Source organism: Salarias fasciatus, chromosome 12, assembly GCF_902148845.1.
Source record: "Salarias fasciatus chromosome 12, fSalaFa1.1, whole genome shotgun sequence".
Classification (NCBI taxonomy): Eukaryota; Metazoa; Chordata; class Actinopteri; order Blenniiformes; family Blenniidae; genus Salarias; species Salarias fasciatus.
The window spans coordinates 32,438,809-32,454,054 of NC_043756.1; the positions used below are offsets into that span (position 1 = coordinate 32,438,809).

The 15,246-nt window shown below is 58.1% G+C and overlaps 1 protein-coding gene across 1 annotated transcript in view; it reads left to right on the forward strand.

Moving 5' to 3' along the window:
• LOC115398172 (glutamate receptor ionotropic, NMDA 1-like) overlaps positions 1–14,842 on the forward strand; it is a 28,660-nt gene extending 13,818 nt beyond the window's left edge. Inside the window, exons 6-20 of the mRNA XM_030104833.1 lie at positions 1,343–1,464; positions 5,012–5,184; positions 5,287–5,436; positions 6,178–6,264; positions 6,377–6,512; positions 7,185–7,312; positions 7,507–7,671; positions 7,974–8,092; positions 8,750–8,862; positions 8,937–9,085; positions 9,160–9,317; positions 9,870–10,031; positions 12,883–12,992; positions 13,158–13,303; positions 14,744–14,842. Of these exons, the coding sequence (XP_029960693.1) occupies positions 1,343–1,464; positions 5,012–5,184; positions 5,287–5,436; positions 6,178–6,264; positions 6,377–6,512; positions 7,185–7,312; positions 7,507–7,671; positions 7,974–8,092; positions 8,750–8,862; positions 8,937–9,085; positions 9,160–9,317; positions 9,870–10,031; positions 12,883–12,992; positions 13,158–13,303; positions 14,744–14,809 (1,984 nt within the window). The 3' untranslated portion in view covers positions 14,810–14,842. The remainder of the gene's footprint in view (positions 1–1,342; positions 1,465–5,011; positions 5,185–5,286; positions 5,437–6,177; positions 6,265–6,376; positions 6,513–7,184; positions 7,313–7,506; positions 7,672–7,973; positions 8,093–8,749; positions 8,863–8,936; positions 9,086–9,159; positions 9,318–9,869; positions 10,032–12,882; positions 12,993–13,157; positions 13,304–14,743) is intronic.
• The last annotated feature ends 404 nt before the right edge of the window (positions 14,843–15,246 follow it).

The window sequence follows — 15,246 nt, forward strand, 5'->3', positions numbered from 1 at the left end:
TGAGATACAGGATGGAGTGAGTTACAGTAGGAGTGAGAGACAAGGTGGAGTGAGTTAAATGAGTGAGACACAGGATGGAGTGAGCTGCAATAGGAGTGAGATACAGGATGGAATTAAAGGAGTGAGAGACAGGATAGAGTAAGTTACAGGAGGAGTGAGAGACAAGATGGAGTGAGTTAAAGGAGGAGTGAGAGAATGGAGTGAGTTACAGGATGGAGTGAGTTAAAGGAATACTCTGAAGATTTTGGAGCCACGCCCTATCCCCATCATTTACAGAGTGAGAGCAGCTCATAAATACCTGTTTTGTGTCCGTTGGTCCAGCTGCTGGCTCCCAGCTGTTAGCATCGTAGTTAGCTTAGCTCAGCTGCTGGAGGTGAAGAGGAAACAGAGCCGGACTGAAGAAAGTGGACAAAATCCTCCTTCCAGTGGTCCAGGGGACGGTGTGTTAGCACGTGAAGTAAATCCCAATGGTTATAAAACATTTTAAAAGACGGGTTTTCTTTTCAATCCGTTAAAATAACGTTCTGATACGCAGACCTGCGCATGGCGGCGCAGCGGAAGGAAATACCGGAGCACAGCGGCCGAGTCTACGGCTGCTGCCGCTGTGCTCCGGAGGATTTTGTCCACTTTCGTCAGTCCGGCTCTGTCTCCTCTTCACCTCCAGCAGTTGAGCTAAGCTAACTACGATGCTAACAGCTGGGAGCCAGCCGCTGGACGAACGGACACAAAAAAGGTATTTATGAGCTGCTCTCACTCTGTAAATGATGGGGAAAGGGCGTGGGTCCAAAATCTTCAGAGTATTCCTTTAAAGGAGTGAGAGACAGGAGTGAGAGACAGGAGTGAGAGACAGGAGTGAGAGACAGGAGTGATCTGGTGTCGATGATATAAGACGGTTGACAGTGAGACTGAGTTCCAACTCCTGTAAATTTAAAGGTTCTCTCCACCTCTCTCTGTCCCTCCACCCGTCCTCCCGTCCTTCCGTCCTCCACCCGTCCTCCACCCGTCCTCCACCCGTCCTCCACCTGTCCTCCACCTGTCCTCCACCCGTCCTTCCGTCCTCCCATCCTCCACCCGTCCTCCACCCGTCCTCCACCCGTCCTTCACCCGTCCACCCGTCCTCCCGTCCTCCCATCCTCCACCCGTCCTCCACCCGTCCACCCGTCCTCCCGTCCTCCCATCCTCCACCCGTCCTCCACCCGTCCACCCGTCCTCCCGTCCTCCCATCCTCCACCCGTCCTCCCGTCCTCCACCCGTCCTCCACCCGTCCACCCGTCCTCCCGTCCTCCCATCCTCCACCCGTCCTCCCGTCCTCCACCCGTCCTCCCGTCCTCCTCCACCCCAGTGAGGACGAAGCGGCCTCGGTCTACAAAGCGGCTCGTCTTCTCAACATGACGTCTTCCGGCTACGTCTGGCTGGTTGGAGAGAGAGAGATGACCGGCAAGGCTCTGAGTGAAGCTCCGGACGGTGAGGCTCCTCCTCCACCCTCCATCTCCTCCACCTCCTCCACCCTGCTCCGCCCTCCGCCCTCTGCTCTGCTCCTCCATCTCCTCCACCTCCTCCACCCTCCTCCACCCTGCTCCACCCTCCGCCCTCTGCTCTGCTCCTCCATCTCCTCCATCTCCTCCACCTCCATCCGGTTGTCACCACAGTTTCTATTTTTAATCTGACTCTTCCAACATCAGAAAACCACCAGCATTCTTCACAACCCCCCACAACCCCCCACAACCCTCCACAACCCCCCACAACCCCCCACAACCCTCCAAAACCCCCCAGAACCCCCCACAACCCTCCAAAACCCCCCACAACCCCCCACAACCCTCCACAACCCCCCACAACCCCCCACAACCCCCCACAACCCCCCACAACCCTCCACAACCCCCCACAACCCTCCACAACCCCCCACAACCCTCCACAACCCCCCACAACCCCCCACAACCCTCCACAACCCCCCACAACCCCCCACAACCCTCCACAACCCCCCACAACCCCCCACAACCCCCGACAACCCCCCACAACCCTCCACAACCCTCCACAACCCCCCACAACCCTCCACAACCCTCCACAACCCCCCAGAACCCCACAGAACTCCCCAGAACCCCATAGATCTCCCCAGAACCCCACAGAACTCCCCAGAACCCCATAGAACTCCCCAGAACCCCACAGAACTCCCTAGAACCCATCAGAATTCCCTAAGCACGCCAAAGAACCCCCAAAAGACTTCATGGTTTTTTTTCTTCTGGCTGGTTGAATGTTTCAAAACTGGACCCTGTCAGGGTCTCCTGGACTCTCCTGGACTCTGTCAGGGTCTCCTGGACTCTCCTGGACTCTGTCAGGGTCTCCTGGACTCTCCTGGACTCTGTCAGGGTCTCCTGGACTCTCCTGGACTCTGTCAGGGTCTCCTGGACTCTGCTGGATTTAAATGTCTCTAACATCTGTGTTTCTTTCATTCGTAGCGTTTGTCGTCCAGCCGCCGTATGAGCTCCGTGCGAGGGTGGAGGGGGGCGGGGGGTGGAGGGGTGGACAGAAGGTACAGCTGGGGTGGGGGGTGGAGGGGGGAGGGGGGTGGAGGGGTGGACAGACTGTACAGCTGGGGTGGAGGGTGGAGGGGGGAGGGGGGAGGGGGGTGGGGGGTGGAGGGGTGGACAGACTGTACAGCTGGGGTGGAGGGGGGAGGGGGGAGGGGTGAGCTGGTGGCACTGCACTGGCAGGGTGGAGGAGCTGAGCAGTCGGTGCAGGTGGGGTCTAGGGTGGAGGAGCTGGTGAGATGGGGGAGGGGGAGGGGGAGGGGGAGGGTGTTGTGTGTTGGTGAGTGTGTGAACGCAGTCAGTGTTGCCATGGTGACGGTGACGTGTGTCCAATCACAGCACTGGTAAGAAGCCGCCGCCCCCTGCTGCTTGCTTGATCCGTTCCCATTGATCAGAGGAGGCCCCGCCCACCTTGATGGGAGGGGCTACAGCTGATCAGTCAGCCAGCATGAGCTCCGCCCCTCTGCTCTGATTGGCTCCTGGAATTTTGACCAGGCTCAGCCAATCAGAGACAGCCATGAGGGAAGGAATCTTTGTTTAGGAGCAGCGCTGACCAAGTCCAAGGTCAGACTCAGGGTCACAGGTCAGAGTCAGGGTCACGGGTCAGACTCAGGGTCACGGGTCAGACTCAGGGTCACGGGTCAGAGTCAGGGTCACAGGTCATAGTCAGGGTCACAGGTCAGAGTCAGTGTCACAGGTCAGACTCAGGGTCACAGGTCAGACTCAGGGTCACAGGTCAGAGTCAGGGTCACAGGTCAGACTCAGGGTCACGGGTCAGAGGCAGGGTCACAGGTAAGAGTCAGGGTCACAGGTCAGACTCAGGGTCACGGGTCAGAGGCAGGGTCACAGGTAAGAGTCAGGGTCACAGGTCATAGTCAGGGTTCTAGGTCAGAGTCAGGGTCACAGGTCAGAGTCAGGGTTCTAGGTCAGAGTCAGGGTTCTAGGTCAGAGTCAGGGTTCTAGGTCAGAGTCAGGGTCACAGGTCAGAGTCAGGGTTCTAGGTCAGAGTCAGGGTTCTAGGTCAGAGTCAGGGTTCTAGGTCAGAGTCAGGGTCACAGGTCAGAGTCAGGGTCACAGGTCAGAGTCAGGGTCACAGGTCAGAGGCAGGGTCACAGGTCAGAGGCAGGGTCACAGGTCAGACTCAGGGTCACAGGTCATAGTCAGGGTCACAGGTCATAGTCAGGGTCACAGGTCAGAGTCAGGGTTCTAGGTCAGAGTCAGGGTCACAGGTCAGAGTCAGGGTCACAGGTCAGAGTCAGGGTTCTAGGTCAGAGTCAGGGTCACAGGTCAGAGTCAGGGTCACAGGTCAGAGTCAGGGTTCTAGGTCAGAGTCAGGGTCTGCTTTATTTCTTCATTTAAAGAAGCCTGGACCAGAAAAGTTAAGATCCAGGGTCAACGGGGGGTCTGAAGGTCGCAAAAACAAAAGGAAGGGTCAGGGTACCAGATTCAGGTCCCAGGTCAGAGTCTCAGGTCAGGGTCCTAGATTGAGGTCAGGGTCAGAGGTCAGGGTCCAGTGGCTGCTGAGGTTTCTCAGGTTTGTGTTCAGGGAAGCGCCCAGTGCCGCCCCCCCAGGGGGTCTGGGACCAATCGTCCTCTGCTTCTGAGGGGACAGAACGGGATTCTGGGTAAGTCAGCAGAAACTGGTCTGCAGCCCACATTAGAACGCTGAGAGCCGACGGGTTCTACCTTCAGAACCCGTCTGGGAGTGGTGGACTGGACCCACATCAAGTCCAGAACCAGGATTATCCATCTCCTCAGTTTCACGAGTCCTGGTCATGGTTCTGGTTCTGATTCTGCACTTGATGTGGGTCCCAGAATCCTGTCCTGTGGATTGAGCAGCTGCTGGGCTCAGTGTCCAATGACTAGAACCTAGTAGAACCTGTTCTGACCGGTGCTGAGCGACGGATCCCGAACAGAACCTGCAGAGCAGAACTCCAGAAGGATGCTGACGGTGTTCTTCACCTCCATCACGTTCCAAAGGTTCTGCGCTCACTTCTTCAGCTGATGGATGCTAACGGTGTTAGCAATGCGCCACTGGCGGAAGCTAACAGTGTTAGCAGTGCGTAACTCGCGGCTGCTAACGGTGTTAGCAGTGCGCCACTGGCGGCTGCTAACAGTGTTAGCAGTGCGCCACTGACGGATGCTAACGGTGTTAGCAGTGGGTCACTGACGGATGCTAACGGTGTTAGCAGTGCGCCACTTGCGGATGCTAACCGTGTTAGCAGTGCATCACTGGGGAATGCTAACAGTGTTAGCAGTGCGCCACCGGCGGAAGCTAACAGTGTTAGCAGTGCGCCACTGGCGGCTGCTAACGGTGTTAGCAGTGCGCCACTGGCGGCTGTTAACGGTGTTAGCAGTGTGTCACTGGTGGAAGCTAACTGTTGTTGTGTGTCTGCGTTGTGTTGTCTCCCTGTGTTGTGTGTCTGCGTTGTGTTGTCTCCCTGTGTTGTGCGTCTGTGCTGCGTGGCGTTGTGCGTCCGGCCCAGGCCTGCTGGGCCTCCAGCTGATCCACGGGAAGAACGAGTCGGCTCACATCTGGGACGCGGTGGCGGTGGTGGCGCAGTCGCTCAGCGAGCTGTTTGACAAGGAGAACATCACCGAGCCGCCGCGGGGCTGCGTGGGCAACACCAACATCTGGAGGACCGGCCCGCTCTTCAAACGGTCGGTGCCGGCCGCTCCGCCCGCCGGGCCCGGACGGACCCCCGCCCGCCGAGAAACGCCGAGGTTGACGGCGGCCCTCCCGCCTTCTGATTGGCTCCTCAGGGTGCTGATGTCATCAAAGTTTCCCGACGGGCTGACGGGCCGGATCGAGTTCAACGACGACGGGGACCGGCGCTTCGCCACCTACAGCATCCTGAACTACCAGAAGCCCGGGCGCCTGGTCCAGGTCGGGGTCTTCAACGGGTCCCAGGTACGGAACAGCTGGACGACTGGAGAACCGGTCTGTCGGGAAAAATGTCTGTCTGAGCTAAACGAAGAGCATGTGGGCGGAGCTCCTCTGCTGCATCGAGCATGTGGGCGGAGCTCTGCTGCAGGGAGCATGTGGGCGGAGCTCCTCTGCTGCAGGAATCATGTGGGCGGAGCTCCTCTGCTGCAGGGAGCATGTGGGCGGAGCTCCTCTGCTGCAGGGAGCATGTGGGCGGAGCTTCTCTGCTGCATCGAGCATGTGGGCGGAGCTCTGCTGCAGGGAGCATGTGGGCGGAGCTCTGCTGCAGGGAGCATGTGGGCGGAGCTCCTCTGCTGCCCCCCTCCCTGGTGAAGAAGTGAATGTTGTTTGCAGTTAAAACTGAGGGGCAGGAACCACAGCATGCTGTGAGTGAGGCCAAAGGAGCAGCGCCCCCTACTGGAGCAGGACACACACACACACACACACACACACACACACACACACACACACACACACACACACACACACACACACACACACACACACACACACACACACACACACACACACCCCTACACCTCAGTCCTGTGTGCAGCTGTCCAGATGTTTCTCTGTCTAAATGCATTTATTGTTGCTGGTTTGACTCACTGAGACGTCTCAGTTCCAGACGTGTGTGTGTGTGTGTGTGTGTGTGTGTGTGTGTGTGTGCGCGCGTGCGCGTGTGTGTGTGTGTGTGTCCGTGTGTCTGTGTGTCCGTCCGTCCAGGTGGTGATGAACCCTCAGAGGAAAATCATCTGGCCAGGAGGGGAGACAGAGAAACCCGTCGGATACCAGATGTCCACCAAGCTGAAGGTGTGTGTGTGGTGTCCCTCAGAACCATCTTTTAGAACCGTCCTTCATGTCCGTCCCTGTGTCCGCATCAGTTCCTGTTCTTGACGGCGTGTTCTTGCGCTGGGTTCTGCAGATCGTCACCATCCATCAGGAACCGTTTGTTTACGTCAAGCCCACCAAGCCGGACGGGACCTGCAGAGAGGAGTTCACCGTCAACGGGGTCCTGATCAAGAAGGTGATCTGTACCGGACCCAACGGGACCATCCCAGGTACCGGGGGACCCCGACCCCCCCAACCTCCCTGTGACCCCCCTGTGACCCCCCCGACCCCCTGTGACCCACCTGTGACCCCCTGTGACACACCTGTGACCCCCCGTGACCCCCCTGTGACCCCCCCGACCCCCTGTGACCCCCCTGTGACCCCCCGTGACCCCCCTGTGACCCCCGGTGACCCCCCCCGACCCCCTGTGATCCCCCTGTGACCCCCTGTGACCCCCCTGTGACCCCCGGTGACCCCCCCCGACCCCCTGTGATCCCCCTGTGACCCCCGGTGACCCCCCCCGACCCCCTGTGATCCCCCTGTGACCCCCGGTGACCCCCCCCCGACCCCCTGTGACCCCCTTGTGACCCCCGGTGACCCCCCCCCCCGACCCCCTGTGATCCCCCTGTGACCCCCTGTGACCCCCCTGTGACCCCCTGTGATCCCCCTGTGACCCCCTGTGATCCCCTGTGACCCCCTGTGATCCCCCTGTGACCCCCTGTGACCCCCCTGTGACCCCCGGTGACCCCCCCGACCCCCTGTGACCCCCCCCCCGACCCCCTGTGATCCCCCTGTGACCCCCTGTGATCCCCCTGTGACCCCCTGTGACCCCCCTGTGACCCCCGGTGACCCCCCCCGACCCCCTGTGACCCCCCGTGACCCCCTGTGACCCCCGGTTCCAGGGCAGCCCATCGTCCCTCAGTGCTGTTACGGCTTCTGCATCGACCTGCTCATCAAACTGGCCATGAGCATGAACTTCACCTACGAGGTCCACCTGGTGGCTGATGGGAAATTTGGCACGCAGGAGCGGGTGAGTGAGTGAGTGAGTGAGTGAGTGAGTGAGTGAGTGAGTGACACAGTGTGTGAGTGTGTGAGACAACCTGTTGACTCGTCTTCCTGTCTCATGGAGGCTTGTTGCCGCGGCGACTGCTGCTGCTCTGTCTGGGGACACCTGTCCTCCTGTCTGCCCCGCCCCCCGCCCCGCCCCTCTGCCGCCCCCTGCAGGTCAACAACAGCAACAAGAAGGAGTGGAACGGCATGATGGGAGAGCTGCTGAGCGGCCTGGCCGACATGATCGTGGCGCCGCTGACCATCAACAACGAGCGCGCTCAGTACATCGAGTTCTCCAAGCCCTTCAAGTACCAGGGCCTGACCATCCTGGTCAAGAAGGTGAGCCCGGAACCCGCCCACAACCTGGCGGAACCCGCCCGGAACCCGGCTCAGGTTCAGCTCAGGGTCCATGGTGAAGGACTCGGATCAGATCAGGTCCTTAAAGAACATCTGAGCAGGATCTCAGCCTTCTGGAGTCCTGCTGGTCTCTGTTCTTCTGAACACATGGTTCTGTGTTCCGGTGGTGCAAAGTTCAATGAATTTCTCCTCTGTTCTCTCCTCTGTTCTCTCCTGTTCCCCCGGTTCTCCCGGTTCCCCCGGTTCCCCGGTTCCCCCGGTTCTCCCGGTTCTCCTGGGCTCAGGAAATCCCTCGCAGCACTCTGGACTCCTTCATGCAGCCGTTCCAGAGCACCCTGTGGCTGCTGGTCGGCCTGTCGGTCCACGTGGTGGCAGTGATGCTCTACCTACTAGACCGGTTCAGGTACACACTCACACACACACACACTGGAACACACACACACACTGTAACACACACAAACTGGAACACACAAACTGGAACACACACACACGCTGGAACACACACACACTGGAACACACACACTGGAACACACAAACTGGAACACACACACACTGGAACACACACAAACTGGAACACACTCACACTGGAACACACACACACTGGAACACACACAAACTGGAACACACTCACACTGGAACACACACACACTGGAACACACACACTCACACACAGCATTAGTTTCGGATGGAGAGGTTAAGGAGGACTGGAAGATTCAGAGCTACAAGCTGCTGCTGTGTTTTATATGATATATGGAGAGATTATAAAGTGTGTGTGTGTGTGTGTGTCTGTGTGTGTCTGTGTCTGTGTCTGTGTCTGTGTGTCTGTGTGTCCGTGTCCGTGTGCATTTGCGTCTGTGTGTGTGTGTGTGTGTCTGTGTGTGTGTGTGTGTGCGTGTGTGTGTGCGTGTGCGTGTGCGTGTGTGCGTGTGTGTGTGTGTGTGTGTGTGTGTCTGTGTGTGTGTGTGTCTGTGTGTGTGTGTGTCTGTGTGTGTGTGTGTGTGTGTGTGTGTGTGTGTGTGTGTGTGTGTGTGTGTGTGTGTGTGTGTGTGTGTGTGCGCAGCCCGTTTGGAAGGTTCAAAGTGAACAGTGAGGAAGAGGAGGAAGACGCCCTCACCCTGTCCTCCGCGATGTGGTTCTCGTGGGGGGTTCTGCTGAACTCTGGGATCGGAGAAGGTGGGTTCCGTCGGCGGGGGGCGCGGGCGGTCCGGGTCCGGGTCCGGTTCCTCAGCAGACCCTCCGTCCCGCAGGGGCTCCCCGGAGCTTCTCGGCCCGGATCCTGGGGATGGTGTGGGCCGGATTCGCCATGATCATCGTGGCCTCCTACACCGCCAACCTGGCGGCCTTCCTGGTGCTGGACCGGCCTGAGGAGCGCATCACTGGCATCAACGACCCCAGGGTCAGAGGTCGCCGTCGACCCCGCCCCGCGCCGCGCCCCGGCCGCGACCTCTGACCCCCACGTGTGTCCCGCAGCTGCGAAACCCGTCCGACAAGTTCATCTACGCCACGGTGAAGCAGAGCTCGGTGGACATCTACTTCCGGCGGCAGGTGGAGCTCAGCACCATGTACCGCCACATGGAGAAGCACAACTACGAGAGCGCCGCCGAGGCCATCCAGGCCGTCCGCGACAAGTAGGCCCTGACCCCCACCTGACCCTCACCCTGACCCCTGACCCTGACCTGACCCGCCATCCTGACCCTGACCTGACCCTGACCTGACCCCTGACCCCTGACCTCTGACCCTGACCTGACCCTGACCCTGAGCTGGCCCCCCTTACCCTGAGCTGACCCTGACCCCTGACCCTGACCCCTGACCCTGACCTGACCCACCATCCTGACCCTGAACCTCACCCACCATCCTGACCGCGACCTGACCTCTGACCCTGACCCCTGACCTGACCCTGACCTGACCCTGACCCCTGACCCCTGACCTGACCCTGACCTGACCTGACCCCTGACCCCTGACCTGACCCCTGACCCCTGACCTGACCTGACCCCTGACCCCTGACCTGACCCTGACCCCTGAACCTGACCTGACCCACCACCGAGGCAACCACCCTGACCCCTGACCCTTCACCCAACCCCAACCCTCAGCCCCTCACCCTGAAACTGATCCCTCACCCCAACCCCGCCCCTCTACCCCCTGACCCCTGACCCCTGACCCCTCCTGTCTTTGCCCGACAGCAAGCTGCACGCCTTCATCTGGGACAGCGCCGTTCTGGAGTTCGAGGCGTCGCAGAAGTGCGACCTGGTGACGACCGGAGAACTGTTCTTCCGGTCCGGCTTCGGGATCGGCATGAGGAAGGACAGTCCCTGGAAGCAGAACGTGTCCCTGGCCATCCTCAGGTGAGACGGACGTCCACGCATGGACGTCCACGCCCCACAGCGACCCAGCAGCCTGCACCGCCCCTGCTGCACACCGCCCCCTGCTGGGTGTTTATGAGCACACCGCCCCCTGCTGGGTGTTTATGAGCACACCGCCCCCTGCTGGGTGTTTATGAACACACCGCCCCCTGCTGGGTGTTTATGAGCACACCGCCCCCTGCTGGGTGTTTATGAGCACACCGCCCCCTGCTGGGTGTTTATGAGCACACCGCCCCCTGCTGGGTGTTTATGAGCACACCGCCCCCTGCTGGGTGCTGAGCATACTGTGAGCATGTCGACATTCTGACCCGCCTGATCTGAAAGATGGATTTCATCCATGTGAAGCAGAAGAGTCGGCTGAAAAAGAGTAAAATTCATCACCAACCTGGTCCATCATTCCGAGCCTGTAGCAGATCTACACACACACAGAGAGAGAGAGAGAGAGAGAGAGAGAGATGAATGGGTGATCCTACAGACAGGAAAACCTCAGGATGAATCCATGAACGGCTTCTGACGCTCACAGTGGAGGAATACATTATTCAGTTTCACCTCTGAGTTCTGGAGAAACGACGTTTCTTCAACCAAACAAACTGGATGAGAAACTGCTGATTCACTGTCATGGCTGCTCAGCAGCCGGTCTCCATGGCAACACACACCCCTGCTGAGAGCAGCTGGTCTCCATGGCAACACACACCTGGCGACTCTGTCATGGCTGATCTCAGCTCAGAGCTCACAGTGAAGATGGCGGAGCCTCAGGACGCTCCCTGTCGCAGCGACGTCGTTCCTACGCCGCTACTGAGCACATCCTGCTTCTGCCTCAAGGGAACGCCTCTGCAACTTCACCGCCGGCTGGCGGTCACAACAACAACGCGGCTTCACTTAGACCTGTAGATAGATCTATAGACATACTGCACTGACCGAACACTGCATGGCAAAGTGGGCATGTGCCCAAGAGCCAATAGGGGCCCTCAGCCAGGCTTTTAAATTTTTATTTTTTGTCCAGTGTAGCTTTTTACCCTGCACTGACAGAGCCAAAGCGCTTCACACTGCAATATCACATTCACCCATTCACTCCACACTGGGAGCTGCTGTAGCCACAGCTGCCCTGGGGGGGGCAGACTGACGCCATCGGCCCCTCCCACCACCACCAACCATTCACTCTCACAACTTTCACACTGAGGCGAGGTGGGTGAAGTGTCTTGCCCAAGGACACGACGACAGTTTTACGCCTGCGGGAGCGGGGATCGAACCGCCAACCTTCCGGTTATAAGACGACCCGCTCTACCGACTGAGCTGCTGCCGTCAGGCGGCCTGGTTCTGCATCAGTGCTGATATATGTAGGTCATTGGGCCGAGTGTCGCGCACAGCACCAGGTGGTGTATTGCCCAGTGTTGTGTGTGTGACGCAGTCTGTTTGGTGGCCGTGGGCCCTCGGTGATGACAGTCCGTCTGTGACTGAACATATATCTGCATATATGACATATCGGACCCGGGCTGTGGAGGAGGACAGGCTGAGCGGACCAGGAGGACATGTTGGTGAAACTAATGAGCTTTTGGACGATTAAAGCCGTTCTGGGAGCGGCTCTACACACAGCCCCGTCTGCTAACAGTGCCAACACTGCTAACAGTCCGCTAACGGGATGTGCGCCGCTCCATTCTGGATCTAAATTTCTCCCGAAGCTCTGTTGGGATCAGAAAAGCCTTCGGGGTGAGTTCTGCTTCATTCATTCATTCAACAGCGCGAAAGCACACCAATCACAGCCCTCGACGTTCACGTCACCACACGTCGTCTCGACGCGAAGTCACGATTTTCGGGAGGTGCACGTCACGCCCCGGCGTAGGCTGCTACGTGCACGGCGTAGGAACGGCGTCGCTGCGACGGGGAAGCATGCTGAGGCCTCAGACGGAGCTAGACGAAGCAGACGGCGCCGCGGGGCGGAGTTATCAGTCTGCCTCCAACTCGGACAGCCCTGTGTTCTCCATGTTTGTGTTTCTCATGACTCCCACCGTGGGGGTGTGTATTTATGCAAATGAAGCGTGTTACCATTGATGAGGAGAGGGCTGGGGTCCAATCCCCGGCCTGTCTGAACCAGAGCGCTGGGCCAGGCAGCGGCAGCGGCTCCTCTGGGACCCATCTGGTTCGGGTCTCGCCAGTCTTCGACGCCCTACGTAGGTCCTACGTATCAGTGACCCGGGCCACATCTGGGCGGGGCGGCTCAGAAGCCTTGAAGGTCTGCCTCTGGCTTTCTCACGTCCAACGCACCCACGATTTTCAGGAGGTGCACGTCGAGCCCCGGCGTAGGGCTACGGCGTGCACGCCGTGGCGACGGGGAAGAATACTGAGGCCTTTACACACACACACACACACACACACACACACACACACACAGATAAACAAACACACACACACACACACACAGATAAACAAACACACACACAGATAAACAAACACATGCACACGCACACATGCACACGCACACACACACACACACACACAGATCACTCTCGGCAGGCACAAGGTGAAGTCTCCTCTCGAACGTTGTAATTTTTTTCCAGTTGTGTGAAACCGGAGCTCGGTTGAACAGAGAACCTGAAGACCGTCGGCCTCCAGAACCGGTTCCACGGTTCTGCTGTTAGAGAACCCAGGAAGCTCCAGTCAGACACTCTGAGAGCCCGATGTTCTGCTGGACCATGTGGGCCTCGACGGAACCTGGTTCTTCAGGATCTTAAATTGGGTTCCAGATTTACCAGTGGCCGGGTCTCCCCTCTGGTCATTGTTAGAGCTGGGTTCTCCTGGTTCCGGTCTGACACGGTCTCAAACTTGTCTCCCTCAGTTCTCATGAGAATGGCTTCATGGAGGATCTGGATAAAACCTGGGTTCGGTACCAGGAGTGCGACTCCAGGAGTAACGCGCCCGCTACGCTGACCTTCGAGAACATGGCCGGTGAGTCTGCTCCAGAACCAGGGTTCCGTCTTCACAGTTCTGGCTTCAGGATTCTGTCTTCATGGTTCTGTCCCGGTTCTCAGGTGTCTTCAGGGTTCTGTCCCGGTTCTCAGGTGTCTTCATGTTTCTGTCCTGGTTCTGTACCGGTTCTGTCCCGGTTCTCAGGTGTCTTCATGCTGGTCGCCGGCGGGATCGTGGCTGGAATCTTCCTCATCTTCATTGAAATCGCCTACAAGCGACACAAAGACGCCCGGAGGAAGCAGATGCAGCTCGCCTTCGCCGCCGTCAACGTGTGGAGGAAGAACCTGCAGGTACCAGTGGCACCCGGGGACCCCGCCCGACCCCTGACCTCTGTCCTTAGAGTCAGGTTTCGGGTTTAGGGTATGGGTCGGAGCTAGGATTGGGTTTAGGGTGTCGGTCGGAGCTAGGATTGGGTTTTGGGTATGGGTCGGAGCTAGGATTGGGTTTAGGGTGTCAGTCGGAGCTAGGATTGGGTTTACGGTGACGGTCGGAGCTAGGATTGGGTTTAGGGTATGGGTTGGAGCTAGGATTGTGTTTAGGGTGACGGTCGGAGCTAGGATTGGGTTTAGGGTATGGGTTGGAGCTAGGATTGGGTTTAGGGTATGGGTCGGAGCTAGGATTGGGTTTAGGGTGTCGGTCGGAGCTAGGATTGGGTTTAGGGTGTCGGTCGGAGCTAGGATTGGGTTTGGGTATGGGTCGGAGCTAGGATTGGGTTTAGGGTGTCAGTCGGAGCTAGGATTGGGTTTAGGGTGACGGTCGGAGCTAGGATTGGGTTTAGGGTATGGGTTGGAGCTAGGATTGGGTTTAGGGTGACGGTCGGAGCTAGGATTGGGTTTAGGGTATGGGTTGGAGCTAGGATTGGGTTTAGGGTGTCGGTTGGAGCTGGGATTGAGTTTAGGGTATGGGTTGGAGCTAGGATTGGGTTTAGGGTGACGGTCGGAGCTAGGATTGGGTTTAGGGTATGGGTCGGAGCTAGGATTGGGTTTAGGGTATGGGTCGGAGCTAGGATTGGGTTTAGGGTATGGGTTGGAGCTAGGATTGGGTTTAGGGTGACGGTCGGAGCTAGGATTGGGTTTAGGGTGACGGTCGGAGCTAGGATTGGGTTTAGGGTATGGGTTGGAGCTAGGATTGGGTTTAGGGTGTCGGTTGGAGCTGGGATTGAGTTTAGGGTATGGGTTGGAGCTAGGATTGGGTTTAGGGTGACGGTCGGAGCTAGGATTGGGTTTAGGGTATGGGTCGGAGCTAGGATTGGGTTTAGGGTGACGGTCGGAGCTAGGATTGGGTTTAGGGTATGGGTTGGAGCTGGGATTGGGTTTAGGGTTTGGGTTGGAGCTAGGATTGGGTTTAGGGTGACGGTCGGAGCTAGGATTGGGTTTAGGGTATGGGTCGGAGCTAGGATTGGGTTTAGGGTGTCGGTTGGAGCTGGGATTGGGTTTAGGGTTTGGGTTGGAGCTGGGATTGGGTTTAGGGTTTGGGTTGGAGCTAGGATTGGGTTTAGGGTGACGGTCGGAGCTAGGATTGGGTTTAGGGTGACGGTCGGAGCTAGGATTGGGTTTAGGGTATGGGTCGGAGCTAGGATTGGGTTTAGGGTATGGGTCGGAGCTAGGATTGGGTTTAGGGTATGGGTCGGAGCTAGGATTGGGTTTAGGTTATGGGAAATGCTTCATTTCGATGACTTGTAGAAGAACAAACGTTCCTCAATGTTCTCTCTCCGTGTTCTTCTGTTCCAGCCATACCCAACTGACATCACCGGCCAGCTCAACCTATCAGATCCCTCCGTCAGCACCGTGGTGTGAGGGAGGGGGGAGGGAGGGGGGGGGGGGGGGAGGGGGGGGGGGGGGGACTCATGCACCAACTTCAGTCTTTTTCCTCTTTTGTGGGTTTCTGTCGCTCGCCGTCCCTGAAGCTGTAGGTTCTGGATGCTAGCTGTCAGTCAAACCTCCGGATCCTGGTCCTGCTGCTCTATCAGCTGGTTCTACTGCACCTCTTCATCTGGAATCTGCCGTTAATGTTTCCTTCAACCAGGAACCAGCTGATCAGGAACCAGCTGATCAGGAACCAGCTGATCAGGAACCAGCTGATCAGGAGCTGGTCTTTCAGTTCGGGGGTTATTGGGAACTGATCAATCAGAACAAACTGGTGAACTGATCTGAAAATATCACAACCCTCTGAACCAGGACCCAGTGGAGACGGTCCAGAGAGAGACCAGGAAGTGGGACGTCTGAGCAGGCAC